Genomic DNA, 19,850 nt, shown 5'->3' on the forward strand with positions numbered 1-19,850 from the left:
AATAACTAGAATCAACAAATGGGACTTACTCAAACTAAAAAGTTTTTTCTCAGCAAAAGAAACAATAAGAGAGGTAAATAGAGAGCCTACATCCTGGGAACAAATCTTTACTCCTCACACTTCAGATAGAGCACTAATATCCAGAGTATACAAAGAACTCAAAAAATTAGACAATAAGAGAACAAACAACCCAATCAACAAATGGGCCAAGGACTTGAACAGACACTTCTCAGAGGAGGACATACAGTCAATCAACAAGTACATGAAAAAATGCTCACCATCTCTAGCAGTCAGAGAAATGCAAATCAAAACCACCCTAAGATACCATCTCACTCCAGTTAGATTGGCAGCCATTATGAAGTCAAACAACAACAAGTGCTGACGAGGATGTGGGGAAAAGGGTACACTTGTACATTGCTGGTGGGACTGCAAATTGGTGCAGCCAATTTGGAAAGCAGTATGGAGATTTCTTGGAAAGCTGGGAATGGAGCCACCATTTGACCCAGCTATTCCCCTTCTCGGTCTATTCCCTAAAGACCTAAAAAGAGCATGCTACAGGGACACTGCTACATCGATGTTCATAGCAGCACAATTCACAATAGCTAGACTGTGGAACCAACCTAGATGCCCTTCAATGGATGAATGGATAAAAAAAAAATGTGGCATTTATACACAATGGAGTATTACTCTGCATTAAAAAATGACAAAATCATAGAATTTATAGGGAAATGGATGGCATTAGAGCAGATTATGCTAAGTGAAGCTAGCCAATCCCTAAAAAACAAATGCCAAATGTCTTCTTTGATATAAGGAGAGTAACTAAGAACAGAGTAGGGTCGAAGAGCATGAGAAGAAGATTAACATTAAACAGGGATGAGAGGTGGGAGGGAAAGGGAGAGAGAAGGGAAAATGCATGGAAATGGAAGGAGATCCTCAGAGTTATACAAAAGTACATACAAGAGGAAGTGAGGGGAAGGGGAAAAATAATACAAGGGGGACAAACGAATGTCAGTAGAGGGGGCTGAGAGAGAAGAGGGGAGGGGAGGGGAGGGGAGGGGGGATAGTAGAGGATAGGAAAGGCAGCAGAATACAACAGACACTAGTATGGCAATATGTAAATCAATGGATGTGTAACTGATGTGATTCTGCAATCTGTATATGGGGTAAAAATGGGAGCTCATAACCCACTTGAATCAAATTGTGAAATATGATATATCAAGAACTATGTAATGTTTTGAACAACCAACAATAAAAATTATAAAAAAAAAAAAGAATAGCAAATAATTTAAAAGACAAATGATGTGTTGGACATGGTAGTGCACACCTGAGGATTGCAAGTTCATGGACAGCCTCAGCAACTTAGCAAGGCTGTGTCTCAAACTAAAAACATTTTAAAAAGGTCTTTTAGCTCAGTGTGTGCTTGGCATTCTATGGCCTAACCCAAAGCCTTGGGTTTAATCCTCAGTACAGCTAAAGGAAAAACAAATTAGGAAAATTACTTTCATATAAAAAATTAAATTTTAAGGAAAACCAGCTATGTTCACTTATATAAACTTCCATTTACAAAATTAAAAGGAGTTATAGCTCAGAGTCATTTTTTTTTTTTTTTTTTTTTTTTTAGTATTAGGAAAAATTGGAAGTCTTCTGGTGAACTCATTGTAATAGCTTTACTTTCACAAATGGATGTTGCTACTATGTAGATAAACAGACACAAGAGAAAAGTATATAACAAATCTAGAGAAAGCAAAACATGAAGTAGACTTTCTTCTCACCATTTTTCTTTTTGATGGCAATGATGGCTCATTTATCTGGAACAGAAAGTGAAAAATGATTTTTCAAATGTGGGTTAAGTTACTTTACAAATATTTTAATCCACTTGCATTTACAGCCTAATTTCAAGTATACAGAGATTGATCCTCTACTTAATAGATGTTCCTCTTACTCATGCGCCTAGATTTTTATGGATCAGTAGATCCATAAAAATACCTGGAGGGGATAAGATTATGTAGCATCCCTATTTAAAATTATTTTCGTTTAATAGTAGCAAAAAGTGTTAAAGTATGTTCTGTTAGCTTCATTATACCCTGAAATAAACTGATGTTTTCCTGTCTTCTTAAAGAGAGATATAAGCAATAGGGGCTGGGGTTATAGCTCAGCAGTAGAGTTGAGCTATAACCCCAGCCATCAGAGGATGGATAATTGTAGTTCCCTGTCAATCAGGAGCATAGAGAAGACTTGGACATAAGGGGATTGTGGAGACTATTAGGTAAATTGCTTGAATTACCTTGACATTTTATTTATTCCTGGCTACCATTACCTTGAATGATCAAAGAGCTAACATGTTTATCATATAAAATTAATAGAAAAATTCAAGAATACTAACATTTTCTAAACTTTAGGAAGTTATAACAATACACAAATAGGTACAGCCTTCAACAACAGAGTTAACTCAGGTCTAATCAAGTGTTATGAAAAATCTTATAGAAACAAATGTTTGTTGAGAAAGGCAAAATAAAGTATCATGCTAATAATGATAATCATTAATGCAGAACTTTGAAATGTTAAAATTTAATAACTTATTAAACTAGCATAAAATTATGTAGAAGAGTCTCACTATCTGGATTTCACACTGATTAAAATTTTAAATTCTTTATTTGTACAGAGAGATGTAAATTTAAGAAATATGCTTAGAGTGCCAAAATAAATTTTTAGAAATGATTTGAATCTAAGTAGGATTCTAGAAAGATGAATGTCTTCTGTAATAATAAATTATGAATCACACTGAAACTTTGAGGTTCTTTATATAACACGTAGGTTCTTATTATAAAACTATTTACAATTGTTCTATATTAAATTTACAAAAGATTAAAAACAAAAAACAAACAAACAAAAAAAAAAGTGCATTCAGGATACAGATCACGTATTATACAGCATAAAGTCAATGCAGACAAAAGGGATTGACTAGATTGTTCCTTTTTTTTGTGGTTGTCACCTTTCCCATGCTGAGCCATTGAGTTTGTTTCCTCAGAACATGGACTGCACTCATCTGTTGGTGGAGCCAGGAAATTTTTTTTTGCCTAATATTTCCAACACAATTCATGGATAAGCACTTTAGAAACTATTTTTTAAGCATTAAGCTACTTATTTCTCAATTCCATACAGTTACTAGTATAAAGTACTTTACATTCTATAAAAAGATAAATAAAAATGATTATATTGGGAAAAATGTTTAGATTTGGCCTTAAGATACTAAATGGCTTTTTTCAACATGAGATTTTATTTGAACTCTGTAATTTTCCAAGTAACATATAATACAAAATTTACTGGTTTTTTTATTAAAAAATTTTTTATTTATACATTTTTTTAAATTATACATACCTTTATTTATTTTTATGTGGTGCTGAGGATAGAACTCAATGCCTCACATATGTGAGGCAAGTGCTCTGTCACTGAGCCACAATCCCAGCCCCCAAATTACTGCTTTTTAATTCAAATACTTTTTTTAAGCAATATTAAAATAATAAATTATATAATATCTAAAAGTATGTCAAGTCCTAACATAAATCAGAACTATATATCAAAATGTTTGAGGAAGATCTTATAAAAGTAAAATTTTCCTGATATTGTTTCATAAAACATATTTATTTTTCTATTCACAGGGAGGATCCTGCTAGAGTTGGCCTGTTTCAGATAATAGATTTATTCAAATCACAATAAAGGGGCTTGCAAATGAGATTTGTGTAAAGCTGCATGAATTGCAGGGATATTTTTGTCTCTAAATGCAAAATCCAAAATTCTGTTTATTTGTTCTAAAAGATTTAGCATATAAGGGCAAAGAGATGTTCTATTTTAAAGTCATCACTTTTTTTTTCCTAATTTTTTAACTTTTTGACCAAGTGGCCCTGCAAATGCACTATGGATGTTGAGGGCTGTGCTCAGGCCAAAGCTGACATCATCCATATAAAACATGTGCATGTGTTAATTCACAGAGCTCTGTCTTGGTAGCCCTGTCCCTTTATTTAGTCAAAGCTTGTCTGGAATGCACAAGGGTAGCAGGTGGGTAGAGAAGCGCCAACAGCTTGGACAGAGGCTGCCTGAGATTGCCACATGGAAGCTCTTTTGTGATTTTCTCACATTCCTTCTCCAGTTCAGAGTCTCTCAGTCCCTGTACACAGCTCAAGTTACCAAATGAGACATACAGAATAAGTCAGCCCAGTTTTCAGAATTGCCAGCAACCTTCAGAGAGTCAGAGTTAGGTGTGATTTTTGTCCACCATCTATGCCAGATTACAGAACTGCCCCCAGAATCAGATCTCTACTGGACCCAGTAGCCTCTTTCAGATGAGTGAGCTTCTTTCAGGAGGGCTCAGATTTCTTAGTGCTGTTCCTGCTTCTTTGCAGGATGGTATTTGAATGGAATTGTGTGATGGGTGGAGACATTCTGGTATGTGTCAGCTCTTCAGGTTGGTCCTTGACTTTCACTATGTGCTAAGGCAGTTTGATATTAACCCTGAAGATTGGTTGGTATCTGCTCCTGAGTCCTGTTGGACTTTTTCATCAAAGTCTTTTTGGTAAGTCCATGTTCCCAGGGAACAGGTCATTATCCCTTATTGAATGTGCCCCATGTTACTTCTTGCTGATGGTGTAGCTCTGAAGTCTGACTGTGAATCTTGTTTCTGGCCTGAGCAGTCAGACTGGCCTTGGTTCCAGGTTTCATTTGCTCATGTCAAATCAATTCAGTCTTTTAAACTCCCATATTTGTCTCACCTTGATGACCTACTGGGAACTCTGGGTCACAATGCAGAAGTGAAAGAGTATTTGTCGATTTTGTCCTGACAATTCGGGCTCAGAAATGACCTATCAATTCCACATCCAACTTATCTTTCAGAACTAACCACATAACCCTACAAACCAGAGGGCATGGAAGTATAACCCAGTCAGGAACTACAGTCTGCTTTACCATGGTTCGGAAATTCTCCCTCTAGGATTTCTACTTCCCAGAGCCCAGGAGACTCCTGCCTGAGAGCAAGGACTGTGCCAGAGAACCAGCCTCAAGATCTGGCCACTGGCATCATACTTCAACACTGTGCCCCTGACATATTCCTTCAGGACTGAGGTGCTCCTTCCTGGTCACAGATATCCTGGCTTTCCAGGACTCTCTGTTCATCTCCCTAAGCATATCCAGGAGCAGCTTGTCCATGGCCCAGGGGCCTGTAGGGTCTCAACCAGCAAAGAGAACAGCCAGAACCTGCAGAATCCACAAGCTCCTGGACCCAAGAAAGAGCAAGAAGAAAAAAATTGGTCCAACTGATAAGAGAGAGGGTTGTGTATGGCCCAGCTCAGCATAAGGAAGGAAGGTTTGAAGGAGGGAAGCCCTCCCATGCTGGGGGATGTGCCCCCTGCCCAGGTCAGGGAGGTAGGAGACACAGTGTGGGGCAAGTGCTCCCAGGCTCCTTCCAGAGAAAGGACTGGCTCCTTCAGAGAGGCCCTTAGGAACTTTCTGCGATGCATTCTCCTCAATAAAGGAAAGGGGATGGCATATTTCTTGCAAAAAGTCAAGACCCCATCAGTCGTCTTCCAAGCTAGCAGCACTAACAAGCACAGAGCACCTGAAGAAAACACTGATAGTTCACGGCATGATGCAGCAACAGAAGTATGCCAAGTATCTCCATTGCCCATTCCTAATCATAAAAAAGGAAGGTTCTGGGTGGCCATGCGTTTGATACCTTGGAGCATTTTCCTCAAACTAAAAACAACTATACTGTTGGCTAGTGCCCCTAATTGTTAGGGTCAAAGTAGACTAAAGAAAGGATGAACTCAGGGATTCGAATTCCCAGCTCAATCTCACACAAATGACCACAAAGATTCTACATCTGCCCTGGAAGAAACCCTCATTCCCTGTAACCACAGAGCTGAGACTGCCAAAAAGCAAACCCAGAATCACATCCTGTGAGTGGCTGAATTATGATGCACATTAAATTCCCAACGTTGTAGAGCGTCTGCTGTGAGGGCATTGATTGGGGCCAGGGGTGGGGGTGGGGGTGGTCCATAAATTGAAATGGCACTGTTGGCAAGATCTTGATGACATTTGAGAGATGGAACCCCTGAATTCCCAGTCCTCTTTGCCATTAGAAGCAGCTGCTCCACCCCCATCTGAGTTAACCCAGCTTTGCCTGAAGAGACTCCAGTCCCCTCCCGAGTCAGCCTCCAGGTAAGATACTACTCATGCTCCTCAGGACCCACCCTCATTGCCTTTTTTGCTTCTAGGCCTACAACCATACTCAAGTCCCAATAGGCCTTAAAATTGTGGTTCAAAGTGGATCCTTGAGGAGGTACACTCCATAAAGGCTACATGATTTTTAAAAAAATTTATACAGACATAAAAATGAGGACATATGTGTGGCAGTGGACTTATGAGACAATGGTGGAAGAGACATAAAGTCGGATGAGACCGAATGTACTGATTGAGGCCTACTAAATAGAGATTCTGCTTTTAGCACTTCAGCTCAGTATCGAACAGCATCTCATTATTTGGTTTGCTGACTGAAATGTGGACCAAAAGGTGACCTAAATTCAATTATTGCCAGAACTATTTAGGAATGACATAGAGAAAATAATTCAAAGGATAAGAAACATATGAATTAGAATGGCCTTGTCCTTAGTATCTGCGCACCTATCCTAAAATAAAAGTCCAGAGAATACATCTTTCAGAGTAATTTTGAGAAATAAATTTGTATAGAGTCTCATTTACTGTAGGGCAGAAATTAAATGGAAACTGCTGACACTAAATCTGAAAACTTAAAGCATGTAGTTGGAAAGAACTGATCCTGGCCGAATGGCAGCACTCAGTTACAGAGGAAAAGTGATCATGATTACAATGGAGACAGGAGGGTCAAAGGACCAGCCAGAGCAATCTGAGGAGCAGAGGCCTGCAGCATGGCCTGCTTGATTACTGAATTCCTAGGAATTTAACAGATGGGAAGTCTACTAGATTCTTACTGAATCTGCACAGCATAAGAGTTTCAGATCAAGTGAACAGAAGTCAAACTTGAATCTAAAAAGAGTTAAAGATCCTCCCTCAATCAACTCCCAGACTGGAGCCAGTTTGCAGAACCAGAAGGTCTTGAATGTAGGGAAGGCTGGGTGCCCTTGTGTAAAGACCCTCTGCACTGCCAACATGTAAATGATTAATCTTTCTCCCAGACTCATTCCAACAGACCTACCACTTCTTACCAGGATGACTGTGCACTGAAGATACTGGAAATAATCAGGTGTTAGGGAGATTATGGGACATGCCTCTGAACTGACACTGATTCCAGTAAACCCAAACACTGCTGTGGCCCACAAAGTAGGGTAGGGGCTTGCTGATGGAGGTCAGGTGATCAATGGAATTTTAGCTCAAGTGCATCTCAAAGTTGGCTCAGAGGTCCCTGATCCCACCTGCTGTTATTCCACCTATTCTTTAATGCATCATTGAAATAAACATACTTAGCAGCTGCTGACTCCCTATGTTGGTTCCCTGACCCATGGAGTGCGGGTTATTATGGTGGGAAAGGTGAAGTGGAAGACACTAGAACTGTCTCTACCCAGAAAAATAATAAATCAAATATAATACTGCATTCCTAGAGGGACTGGAAAAAATAGTGCCACCATCAAGGACTCGAAGGACATAGGGTGTATGATTTACACTATATCCCATTCAATATTCCTGTGTGGCTTGTGCAAAAACAGATGGACCTTAGAGAATGACAGTGGATTACCATCAGCTTAAGGAGGTGGTGACTTCAATTACAGCTCTTCTACCAGATGTGGTTTCATTTCATGAGCAAATCAACACATCCCCTGTACCTGGCATCAGCAGGCAAGGCCACCAATATACTTTCATTGTCTTACTTCAGGATCAACTCACAGGTATCTTGATCTATTTTCCTTTCCAAAAGACATAAGAGTGTTCCAGGGCTTCTCAGTGGTCCCTGTTTTCAGTGTTTCAGGTGATGCTAGCTATGGAGCCTGAGGTACTAAAAAGGGACTCATGACTAGTTAGTTGTATCATTTAAATTTATGTATTTGGTACTGGGGATTGAACCCAGGGGCATTTAACCACTGAGCCACATCCCCAGCCATTTTTCTATATTTTGTTTAGAGACAGGGCCTCACTAAGTTGCTTAGGACCTTGCTAATTGCTGAGGCTGGCTTTGAACTTGTAATCCTCCTGCCTCAGCCTTCCAAGCTGCTGGGGTTACAGGTCAGGGTTTGTTACCTTCAAGAATCCATGGCCTCAGTTCCTACATATTTGTATTCCCTCTTATTTGGACTAAAAAATGTTCATCCACCGCCATGAGGGTCTGGCCTGGTCTGGTCCATGTTCTGTCTAGTCACCATCACCCAAGTCCAGGGACCTGGGACGTACCCTGGTTGGAGACCAGGTGCTGCAGCCTGGGGAAGAATGGGAGGAACGGAAACGACCTCAGTCCAACATCTTCAATTTACTGACAAACATCAAGAAGAAGCAAGTACCGTGTACTGAAGAAGAGCCAGAGCCCCAGTTGGAATGATCACAGGCTTCTGCTGGAAACCAAGTTGTTTTAGTCAGTACAGTAGGGAGGTATAAGCAAAAATTCTCAAAACTGAATGTCACATTTGACTCCTAAAGATGCTGGGGATAAAACATGACTCCACAGCACAACACAGTGATGATAGAATTCATGTTTTTTCTCTGTTCCCCTTTTATGCTTTCTATGACACAGGACTCACTGTTGGCTTTTATTTATTTTTGTCATGTCCAGTTTTATTTCCTGGGCATTGTTTGCACTTCATTGTGATTTTGCATTTAAAACAAAAAGAAAAGACACAGACAGATCTAGGATTCCAGAGTGCAGTTTACTGGGGGGACTTACTGACATACATGTGTGGTCCTGGGTGGCAGCAAGAGCAAATGCATTCCCACAACTTTGGACAGAACAAAAGGTGTACATTATATATGGGTTTGGTCAAAACTGACTTCATCCTAGCTGCAATGTAGCTGGTTTACCTTAAATTAGTATCAAGGAGTTGGTCACATTCCTAGTACTAAGTTCCAGTCATAAGGCTCCATATACTACTCTAATGATTTTATATGTTTATAGTTTGCTGGGGAACAATGCAGGAGTAACCACTGGGATTTCTCTGGGTGAGTCATGGTGATTACAACTTAAGATGGCTTCAATCATGTCAAGCTGAATGCCTACATTCCACCCCTTGTAACTGGCTCTTATAATCCCACATGCCCCTTCTTCCATGGTGTGCCCTAAGCCTGTGAGGGGTTTTAGCATTGTGTAGACAGCATGCCAAAATGCAACCCATCCAGCTTGTGAGCAGAGTTCAGGGCACCAACAGGACACATGCACAAAGAGCAGGCAGAAAACAATTATGCAAATGACCATAATAATCATTTTTTTCCCACCAGGAGACTCAGAAACCAAATCAATGACTTATAATTGCTCCTCATCAGGGGAAAGAAATATATAAGACATTACTTTGTGTCTTCATTTGTGACTTGAGGTGTGTGACTGTACACACACACACAACATTTTGTCTTTATAACACTAAATGTTCCATAGAAAAAAGAAAAAGTGAGAACTGCAGCTATGGATGGAAAAATAAATGTTGAGTAGGATCTTGTCAAGGTTAATCTGTACTTTCAAACAAGAAAGTACTGGTGGCATAGTGTATGTCATAGAACATGGCAACAACATCTGGAGGAGATGCTGTAGAGCATCCCAAACACTGACCAAGAGGACAGAGTCCATGAGTGACTCCAAAGGTGGACAGTGAATGACATGCCAGAGTAGGAGGCTAAGTTCAGCTCTCTGAATATTTTCTTTAATCCATGAGGGCATGATCACAGGTCCAGAGCCCAACAAGGCCAACAAGAATCCACTTAGGAGACTCCTCACACTATGGCAAGAAATAGCCAACCCATCTGTGGGGGACAAGCCACTTGAGCCCCCATGGAATTGTCCCCACCCTGGACTTAATGCTTACTGGGTGCAAAACCCCAGAGCTCTTTGTCTTTGCATCAACTCTGGTAGGATACCATCTGGGTGCACAGCTTGGACATGCATGGTGTTTGGGGCAGGGGCCAGAGCTCCCAGCTGCTCATAGGAGAAGGCATCCAAGACTTATGGGCATTTAAATCTATTAACATTTCTTTTTTTCTTTTTTCTTTGTCCTTTTTAGATCTACATGGCAGTAGAGTGTATTTTGGCATATTGTACATACATTTCTCCAAAGATTCCAGTCCAACTGGCCAAGGTGGGTTTGCCTAATACTTGAACAAGACTTGCTCTCTCTCCACCAAACTTGCTTGCTGACTTAGAGTTATATGGCAGATGGAAGTTTCCTCATGTTTCATGTCCTTGGGAACAATGCTGAAAAACATGGCCTGTGAACTGGGTGTCCTGACTGACAATCCAGCATCAGTACCCATACATTATGTTAGTTTCTCAAGACCTTTGAAAGTGGTGTTTTGAATAGCTCTCTTGTTATGGAAAGCTACACAGGGTTAAGGCTTTGTGTGTCCTTTATTGTTTGGCAAAAGGCTGATATGAACAATCTGCCAGTCCCAAACTAGTTGGACTGTTCAGTGTATTTTTCCTGAATATGGCTCAAAGGACAGGACAGGAGGCAGGAGCACACCTGTCACTGGGATGTTTCCAGGAGCAAGTCATTATATTTTAGGGATAATCCTGTCTACAGAGTGAGAGAAGATATTTGCAACCCAAATTTGATGAAGAATTCTTATTGAGTTCTTATAACTCGATAACTAGGAAGCAATACAATTTGAAAATGGACAAACAATAGGCATTTTCCCAAAGAAGATGTACAAATAGTCAATAATCACATGAAAATATCATTGTCATGAGGGAAAAGCAAATCACTAATTGGTGGTTATCACTTTACATGCATTACAATGGCTGGTTTTTTTTTAAAAAAAATTTTTTTTGTAGTTGTAGACGGTCACAATGCCTTTATTTGTTTATTTTCATGTGTGCTGAGGATCAAACCCAGTGCCTCACACATGCTAGGCAAGTGCTCTGCCACTGAGCTACAACCCCAGCCCTACAATGGCTGTTTTAAGCTAAATGGAAAATGAATGTTGAGAGGGAAGATGGAGAAAACAAAATCATAAAATTTTCTGGTGGGTTCCACCTACGTCAACCCAGATGTGGTTTCTGCAGTTTTTGCCTTTAAATATCCTCAAATGCTTAGGCTCAGGGTTATTCTTTGCAGAGACACTTATGGGTTCTGTGGGGAGCAGTCACCAGCTGGCCGGCTAAATACTCTTCAATTTGGACAAAAAAAAAAAAAAAAAAAAAAAAAAAGAAAAAGAAAAAAGAAAGAAAAATATTTTCTGGTGGGAATTTAAATTAACCAACTACTACACTAAACTGTATGATAGTTCCTCCAAATATTAATATAAAATTATTACATGATTAAGCAAATCCACTTACAGGTATATTTCCAAGAGAATTAGAAGGATACACTAAAACCAACACTTGCACACCAATGCTCATGGCACCTTAATTCACATTAGCCAAGTGGTGTAAAGAACTCCAAGTTCCCTAAATAAACAAATGAATATGCAACATGTTGGATGTTCATGCCAAGTTGTATCATTCAGTCTTAAAAAGGAATAAAGCTCTGAAAAAATGCAATAATGTAGATGAATTGGGAAAATAGAAGTGCTAAACCAGAAAAAAAAATATGATTCCAAATATCAGGTCCTTGGAACAGGCAATTCCATAGAGACAGACAGTGGAGTGGAGGTTACCAGCAGTTGGAGAAGAGGAAGAATGGGGCATTCTTGTTTAACAACATGGGAATTCTGTTTAGCAAACTGAAAAGGCCTAGAAATGGAAAATATCCATGGTGCACAACATTGTGAAAGGATTTAACGCCATTTAATTGTACACTTCAAATGGTTAAGGATAAGTTTTATTTTATGTACATTTTCCAATAAAACCCCAATCATGATATGCTTTAAAACAGCTCAAAAGAAAAATATTTAATATTAATTTGATAGTATTTAAGATGATTGAATTTGGGCAGCTCACAAGGCAGCTGCTACATGTAAGAAATGGCTCTGGGGTGTACAGAGCTGAGCTCAATTACTACAATAGATGAATTTAGCCAGGTGCAGTGGAGGTGGTGCACACTTGCAATCCCAGTGACTGGGGAGGCTGAGGCTGGGGGATCACAAGTTCGAGGGCAGCCTCACCAATGTAGCAAGACCCTCAGCAATTTAGCAGGACACTGTCCCAAAAAACAACAAGGACTAAAAAGAACAGAGGATGTAGCTCAATGGTCAACAATAAATGGTTCAATCCCCAAACATATACACCTGTTTATACTTATATGTAAATCTATAACATACTTTTAAAAAATCCTTCAAAATAATTCACCATCTATGAGAAAACTCAGATATATACAAAGACAATTCAACCAGGCAAATAATCCTGAATGACAAAGGATGTGCATGAAGTTTTAGAACAAGAACAAGGAGAGACTGCTTTTCAGGACTCTCAGAAGGCTTTTTTAAAAACTTTGTTCTTTTTAGTTATACATGACAGAAGAATGTTTTTTGACAGACATATATAGAACATAACTTCCCATTTTTGTGGTTGTACATGATGTGCAGTCACACTGGTTGTATATTTATATATGAACATAGGAAAGTATGTGCAATTTATTCAATTGTCTTTACCATTTTCACCCCCTCTAACTTTCCTTCATTCCCCTTTGTCTAATCCAAAGAATTTCTATTCTTCCCTCCCCTCTCCTTATTATGTGTTAGCATCCACATGTCAGAGTAAACATTTAGACTTTAGATTTTTTTGAGATTGGCTTATTTCATTTAGCATGATAGTCTCCAGTCCATCCTTTTACTGGCAAATGTCATAATTTCATTCTTCTTTATGGCTCAGTAATATACCTTGTGTATATATATATCACATTTTCAGAAGGCCTCTTAAAATACTATTTTCAATGGAATCTGCACCATCATTAAGATATTCAATAGCTGGTAGACAGGTTTGGAGAAGGAGAAGGAATAACTGGAGCCAAGCTGGGGTAAAATGAGTGGCACACTTACCGAAGCAGAAGCCATAGATGATTTATATATATAATATCTTTATTTTGTTTTTATATGGTGCTGAGAATCGAACCCAGTGCCTCACGCATGCTAGGCGAGCGTGCCACCACTTGAGCCATATCCCCAGCCCCACACAGACAATATATATTGGTGAAAGAGCTATATACCAGGAGCTCACTAGTGAGGACTCCCAATGAGAAGTCAGAATTTTTATAGCTTTAGCAGTGAAAGCACTAGACTTGAGGAGCAGGAAGAAAAATAAAGAGAGAGAGAGAGAGAGAGAGAGAGAGAGAGAGAGAGAGAGAGAGAGAGAGAGAGAGCGCCATAATGAAAAATACAGACAAAACAATCCAAAGTACCCAGAATACAACTGTTTCCAGCTCAAAACCTAGGACAACCAACTCTAGAGCACTGGGGAAGAAATATCACAGGACACTGATTCTGAGGGGAACACTGTGGGCCACTTAGAAATGTCTGGTTTGACTTTGAAAATTGAACGTTATCAGTACCAAAACATTACACAGTAATGCGAATTCACATATATGGGTCCTGTACCTATACATAGCAAGTGATTATTCATCACCTAGGATATCATATACAATAATTTCTTATTCCTCTTATCACCATTTCCTCAGTACTGAAATAGACAGCTCTTGCTCTAACAGCAGCCAGACCTGGGGCATACCTATAAACATGGTGGGGATGGGGCTCCTCCTCCCTCTGTAGTGGGCTCCTCATGGTGCCCCAGGGGAGGCAGCAGAGCTCTGCATCCATCCCTTACTCTCAATGTGGAGGTCCCTAGTAATTTCAGAACAGGGAAAAGAGTGGAAGATGTTCTACTCACAGAAGCAGAAATGTTAATTTATGATAAAAACAATCTTCCTAATTCACATTGAATCTAATATTTAGAAATAAGACAATGCAAATAAAGCAACAATTTTATTTTAACATAAGGATTTACACAGAGTAAAATATAACACAATAATATGTGAACGAACTATCATAATGACATTAACATTAAACATGACTTTATATTCTATTCAAGTTGTCAATGTTGAAGGCCCCAGTCAACTATTGCTGCATTAACATACACACATACTTCAAACAGCATCATTTTAGGGCTTGTGGCTCTCTGCTTTGGTTGTGGTTTCTTGAGCTAGTTTTGCCTGACCCATTCATGAATCTATAATCAATTGATGAGTTGGCTGAACCTACAGTCTCTGAAATAGCTTCACCCACATACCTGGAGTGTGGGCACTATTGTAGCATACATGGTAGAGACCCGAGAACCATCTATTCTCCATGGGGTCAGAATGAGCTTCCACAGACAACAGCAGTTTTAAGAGACACGCCTCATGTTTAAGCTCTTTCCTAGCCTCTCCTACAGTAACTCAAAGACCATTCACCAAAGCAAGTCATATGGCCAAGCCTGAAGTCACTGCAACAAGAAACCACAAAAGGTTTGAGTATTTACTGAGAGATGTGGTTCACTGGGGATCATCAGCATAGCAGTCTACTACAACCCCCTCATATGGGCCAGATACACCTAAGAGGATCAGGGTCACATTGGAAAATGGAATAAACAATGCACAAATCAGGTTAGGGGGAACCTCTTTCTTGTTCATCATTTAACAACCTTAGAAATCACCACTCTGGCTGGGCTTGGTGGTGCATGCCTGTATTGCCAGCGGCTCGGGAGGTTGAGACAGGAGGATTGTGAGTTCAAAGCCAGCCTCAGCAATGGTGAGGGACTAAGCAACTCTGTGAGACCCTGTCTCTAAATAAAATACAAAAATAAGGCTGAGATATGGCTCAGTGTTTGAGTGCCCCAGTACAAAAATAAAACAACAACAACAACAACAAAAATCCACGCTGTCCTCATAACATATAAAAAGGTAAACAAACTGAAAAATCAACAAGTCTTAGATTCATCAAAGAAACTGGAGCCCAGGACCAACCCCTATCCCCCAAAATTGGTGAAACAGAAAGGCACATTCAGAGGCTCATAAGTTCTTAGAGTGGAAACCCACGAGCAGAATCTTCTTTGGGAAGCAATACTGGACTAGGAAAACCTGAACAAGAATTGAACTCACTGTGAAAAAGCTGACCCAGTCACTCAGGGTGAGTTTTACCACCAGTTGAGTTTTACCTCCAGGATCTCAACCAGGATCTCACAGGGCACCAGAGCATTCTGTTCTTCTTGAGAAGTTTCAACCTTAGGAGAAACTATTTTACAAAAGAAAAGCCTACTGAGATTTCGTCAGACCCTAAATGACCCAAGATAAGGGAACTACCATACTCAAGCCTGCTCTAGCCCCACACCTGGAAGAAGAGACACACTCAACACCAGCGCCCACTGCTCTTCCATATGAGAGAGGAAAACATCCAACCACAGCTGCCTCCAGACATATCTTGTCCCATGAGAGGGGGGAAAATGAGGAAACCGATGCAGCTCCTTTCAAGAGCCCACACTCACTAAAAGACTGAGATATAATCATACGGCCAGGAATACCTTCCCTCACCAAGCAGGGGAAATACAAAGCAAAACTAAACAAACAAAAAAACATTCACATTTTATACTCAAACAGCAGAAAATCAAAGGGTGAGGAAGTCATTTTCTAAAGTCCAGTAAAGAATGGTGATTATCCTGGTTTAGATCTAGGAATGTCCCCCCAAAAGCACAGGTATTAGGTAATGCACAAATTTCAGAGGTGAATATATTGGATTATGAGATCTGCAAACTTATGGGTGGACTACTTTCTCTTTTAGATGAATTAATCTGAATGGACCACTGAGTGCTAACTGCAGACAGATGGGTGTGGCTGGAGAAACTAGGTCACAGAAGGTGCCTTTTGAGTGCACAATGTAACATTAAGAAACAGTATGTGGGGCCCCAGGCTTCTCTCTTTGCGCCCCCCTATCTTTCTGTGCTTATTTATGTATTTATTCATTTAGACCAGAGATTAAATCTGGGGCACCTAACCACTGAGCTACATCCTCAGCCCTTTTATGTTTATTTTGACACAGGGTCTCACTAAGTTGCTTAGGTCCCTGCTAAGTTGCTGAGGCTGGCTTTGAACTTGCAATCCTCCTGCCCCCTCCTGACTCAGCCTCTGGAGCCCCTGGGATTACAGGCACACACCACCACACCTGGTTCTCTCTGCTTCTTGTCTGCCATGGGCTGAGCAGTTTCCTCTGCCATGCCCTTCCACCATGATGTTCTACCTCACCCTGCACCCAGGGATGGAGATGGCAGAACCCAAAGTAAACTTTTCTTGCTCTAAGTTATTCTTGCCAAGTATTTCATTCACAGGGACAAAAAGCTGATTAACATAGGGACTATAGTTAATATTTCAAAGTTGCTAAAATGTAGTTTAAATTTTCTCACATAAAGAAATAAGTCTGGGAAGCAATGGGTAGGATATAGTAGTTGACCTGACATAGTGTATCCTAACATTACATTAGGCCCATTAGGCCCTATATATGTGTGTGTGTGTGTGTGTGTGTGATTATTTGTCAATTAAAATCATGATAATCAATGAGCCTTTAGACAATATATCAAAGAAAATAGAAGATAAAAATGAGGAAGATTGGAAGTTACAAGGGTGGTATCCATACAGATCCCATGGACATTAGAAAGACAGTAAAGGAACACCACAAACAACTCCATGTTCTTAAACTCAAGAAACTACAGGAAATGTACTTTTTGATTTCTTGCAAGACAAATATGCTAGATTTAACACAAAAAGAAATGATCAATCTGAACAGAACTGTAACTTATCAAAGATACAGAACCAATAAGGCCAAGCCACCAGTTCAAGATAGGTTCCTGGTGAATCCTAACAAACATTTAAGAGAGAAATTATATCAATTCTCTAAGATCTCTTCCAGAAGATTAAAGCAAAGGAGCTACCTTCTAACCCACTGTATCAAACCAGCTCTAATGTAATAACAAAATCAGACAAAGATTAGAAGAAATCTACAGACTAAGTCCTAAAAGAAGATAAGAAAACATAACAATGAAGTCTTAGCAAATATGACCCAGAAACAGACCCACATCAGTACAGCCAACCTGTGTACAGTAAAGGAGCAGAGGGGACACAGCAGCATGGAGCAGAGATCCTTCCAGCAAGTGGGGCTGCCTGACCTGGACGTCCCCATCACCACGGCTACTGACACATGTGGGAGGCGAGACTCAGGGAGAAAGGAGGGAGAAGGGGGAAGAAACACTCCTTGTAAAATAAGGGCTGGAAACTTAGCAAATTTGTTATAAAACACAGACCTCTGGATTCAATGTTTCCTCTTTGTAAAAAAAAAATCCATTGCTATGCACATCACAGGATGCATATTTGGTATGCATATCACACATGAATACTTGGGGTTGCATCTCTGTGTGTGTGTGTGTGTGTGTGTGTGTGTGTGTGTGTGTGTGCCTCTGTGTGTCCATGTCTGTGTTTGTAGAGAAATTCTCAAAAATATCTTCTGCCATTGAACATTCATTGATTTTGGAATCAAACATACTAGAAATACCCAAAAAATTCTCTGAATTTTTAAAAAACTTTCTATACTGTTCTTCTGAATTCTTAATAATGGTATATTTTAATTTAGTTATTTGTTGTTGTTCAAGACCCTCTAACTGAAGATAATAAAATTAACTAGAAAAAAATGATGAAGAAATTTTATTCAAAATTCACAAAAATACATACAGAAGACATGTCAGTTCTGTGTCTGAGTTGATGCAAGGCAAGGAACTACAATGTGGGAAGCTGGAACTGCAGAGAGGGGGAACCTGAGAGTAACAATCCCTGTGAAATAACAATTACAGGAATGATCCAGTTTTCCAAAAGTGTCATATCAATGGAGCTAAACAGATATACAAAAAAGCAGGTCATGTCTACATGGTAGGCAGAAACAACAGGACATGGACTAAGGTCTCCTGTGGTAGGGTGAGCAGGTGGAACTAGAAGGAAGGATCTAGACAGCCTAGAAGAGTAGGGAACATGCTGGGCTGGAGGGTGGGCAGGGGTGTGGTCTTCTTGCCCCTCCCCTGCTGTCAGGATCCCTTTGTGATGAGAGGGCACAGCCCTGTATGACAAAGGTCAGGGTAGGACTCCTCATTGCTGAAGTGAACTCTCAGGACTCATTTGTCCAAACAGAACAGTGCGATTCAGAAGATGGAGAAATTTCTCTTTCCTCTGAACAGCGTTAGTGACACATGGCTGAACCCCAGCTTCACCACCTCGACAATGGATATGATCCTTGCCTTTGTGTGTGGACTGTGGCTCTTTCTCCTCTTATTGCCCTGCCTCCAGGGTAATCCATCCTTCCCACCACCAAGGAAAAAGGGAAAACTCAGGAAGGTAAGAAACCCTCAGGCCATACCCAACAAAAAACAGATTCTCTTTTGTCTCCTCTTCTTTCCATTTTTCCAAAAGAAATAGAGACAGTTAAAAAAAAAAAAAACAACATTAGGACAGAACAGACCACCACTCTGAGACAGGAAGGGCAGGGCAGGGAGAGAGTGTGCACTAGGGCTTCTCCAATCTGAAGCTCTCAGACCATCCATGGGGGGAGCTGCAGGTCCCAGAGTGAAGCACACACAGTGACTCAGTGGCTGAGGTCTGGATCCTGAGGGAGCTGGGAACCTCTGGAGGAGGACAGGCCTTGAGCACTGCTCATTCAGTCATCTTCTTCTGGTGTGTATCTCTGGAGCAGGCCTTTCCTCTGTATTGGGCTGAGGTGTGAGGGCTGTGCTGAGCCCTGAGGGCCTCCATCACCTGCTGGAGTCCCCTCTGGCCTCAGGGAGCACAACCCTGCTAAACAGCTGAGAAGAGCCTGTGGAAATGAGTCTGTTCCTGAGCCAAGGATCAGTGACTAAGGACATGCATGGGGTAGTTCATGTAGAAAATCCCCTTTTGTTTTCCAAAGGAAACAAATGAAGTTCTGCTACTTTAAAAATGTTCTCTGGTAGTGAATCAGATTAAGCATCTAGCTGAGACAAGGATTGAAAACTAGGTGGACATTTGAAAGTTTAATGTCCCAGAAAGCCAAACTAGTAACAGGCCAACAACATAATGCACTGCCAAGAAAGAATGTGAATTTTTAATAGTTGCATTTTACTAAATTGCAGTGATCAATGTGTAAAGGGCACTTAGGGTTTATTAGAATGAGGCACAGTATGCAGTATAAGGTGCCCTGTTTCTTAAATTGCAATGGATAGGTATCTGCCAATAAATGCACCCAAACCATTTTTTACAGAAAAAGTATTGAGCACTTGATAGCTTTCAAAAAATACTTTTTTTTTTTTTTTTTGTATTACAGAACTGCAAAGCTATTCTGACAGTGATCTGGCCTCATATCCCTGCAAAGCTTAAAGTGGGGAGTTGTATAATGTGAAAGTTCAAAGTACCTAGGGGAGAAGAGCCATGTAAATACATGTAATAAACTTGTAGCATATGTAAAGTCTTCTTGGCCTACAAAAATAGAATATTTTAGTATGAATTTGCTGAATGTAGAAAGACGATGGACTGTTTTTTTATACTATGGCCTAATTTTAAAGGTACAGAATTGTTTTTAAAGTTTGCCCTCATGCTAAAGTGCCAGTGTATGTGTCATAATTGATTTGGTTGTAAACTATATTACAAAGTAAATCCTAATGTAATTAAGTTTTGTATTATAACTAAAAAAGTCTAAGCTGCTAAAAGATTTCCTACTTTTAG

The 19,850-nt window shown here is 40.0% G+C and overlaps 1 protein-coding gene across 1 annotated transcript in view; it reads left to right on the forward strand.

The window, feature by feature from the left end:
* Nucleotides 1–5,532: 5,532 nt before the first annotated feature.
* Nucleotides 5,533–19,850, forward strand: part of LOC139702178 (spermatogenesis-associated protein 31E1-like) — a 32,480-nt gene continuing 18,162 nt past the window's right edge. Inside the window, exons 1-3 of the mRNA XM_071602620.1 lie at nucleotides 5,533–5,652; nucleotides 8,375–8,512; nucleotides 10,218–10,292. Coding sequence (XP_071458721.1) covers nucleotides 5,533–5,652; nucleotides 8,375–8,512; nucleotides 10,218–10,292 — 333 coding nt within the window. The remainder of the gene's footprint in view (nucleotides 5,653–8,374; nucleotides 8,513–10,217; nucleotides 10,293–19,850) is intronic.

Source organism: Marmota flaviventris, chromosome 16, assembly GCF_047511675.1.
Source record: "Marmota flaviventris isolate mMarFla1 chromosome 16, mMarFla1.hap1, whole genome shotgun sequence".
In the NCBI taxonomy this organism is placed as follows: domain Eukaryota; kingdom Metazoa; phylum Chordata; class Mammalia; order Rodentia; family Sciuridae; genus Marmota; species Marmota flaviventris.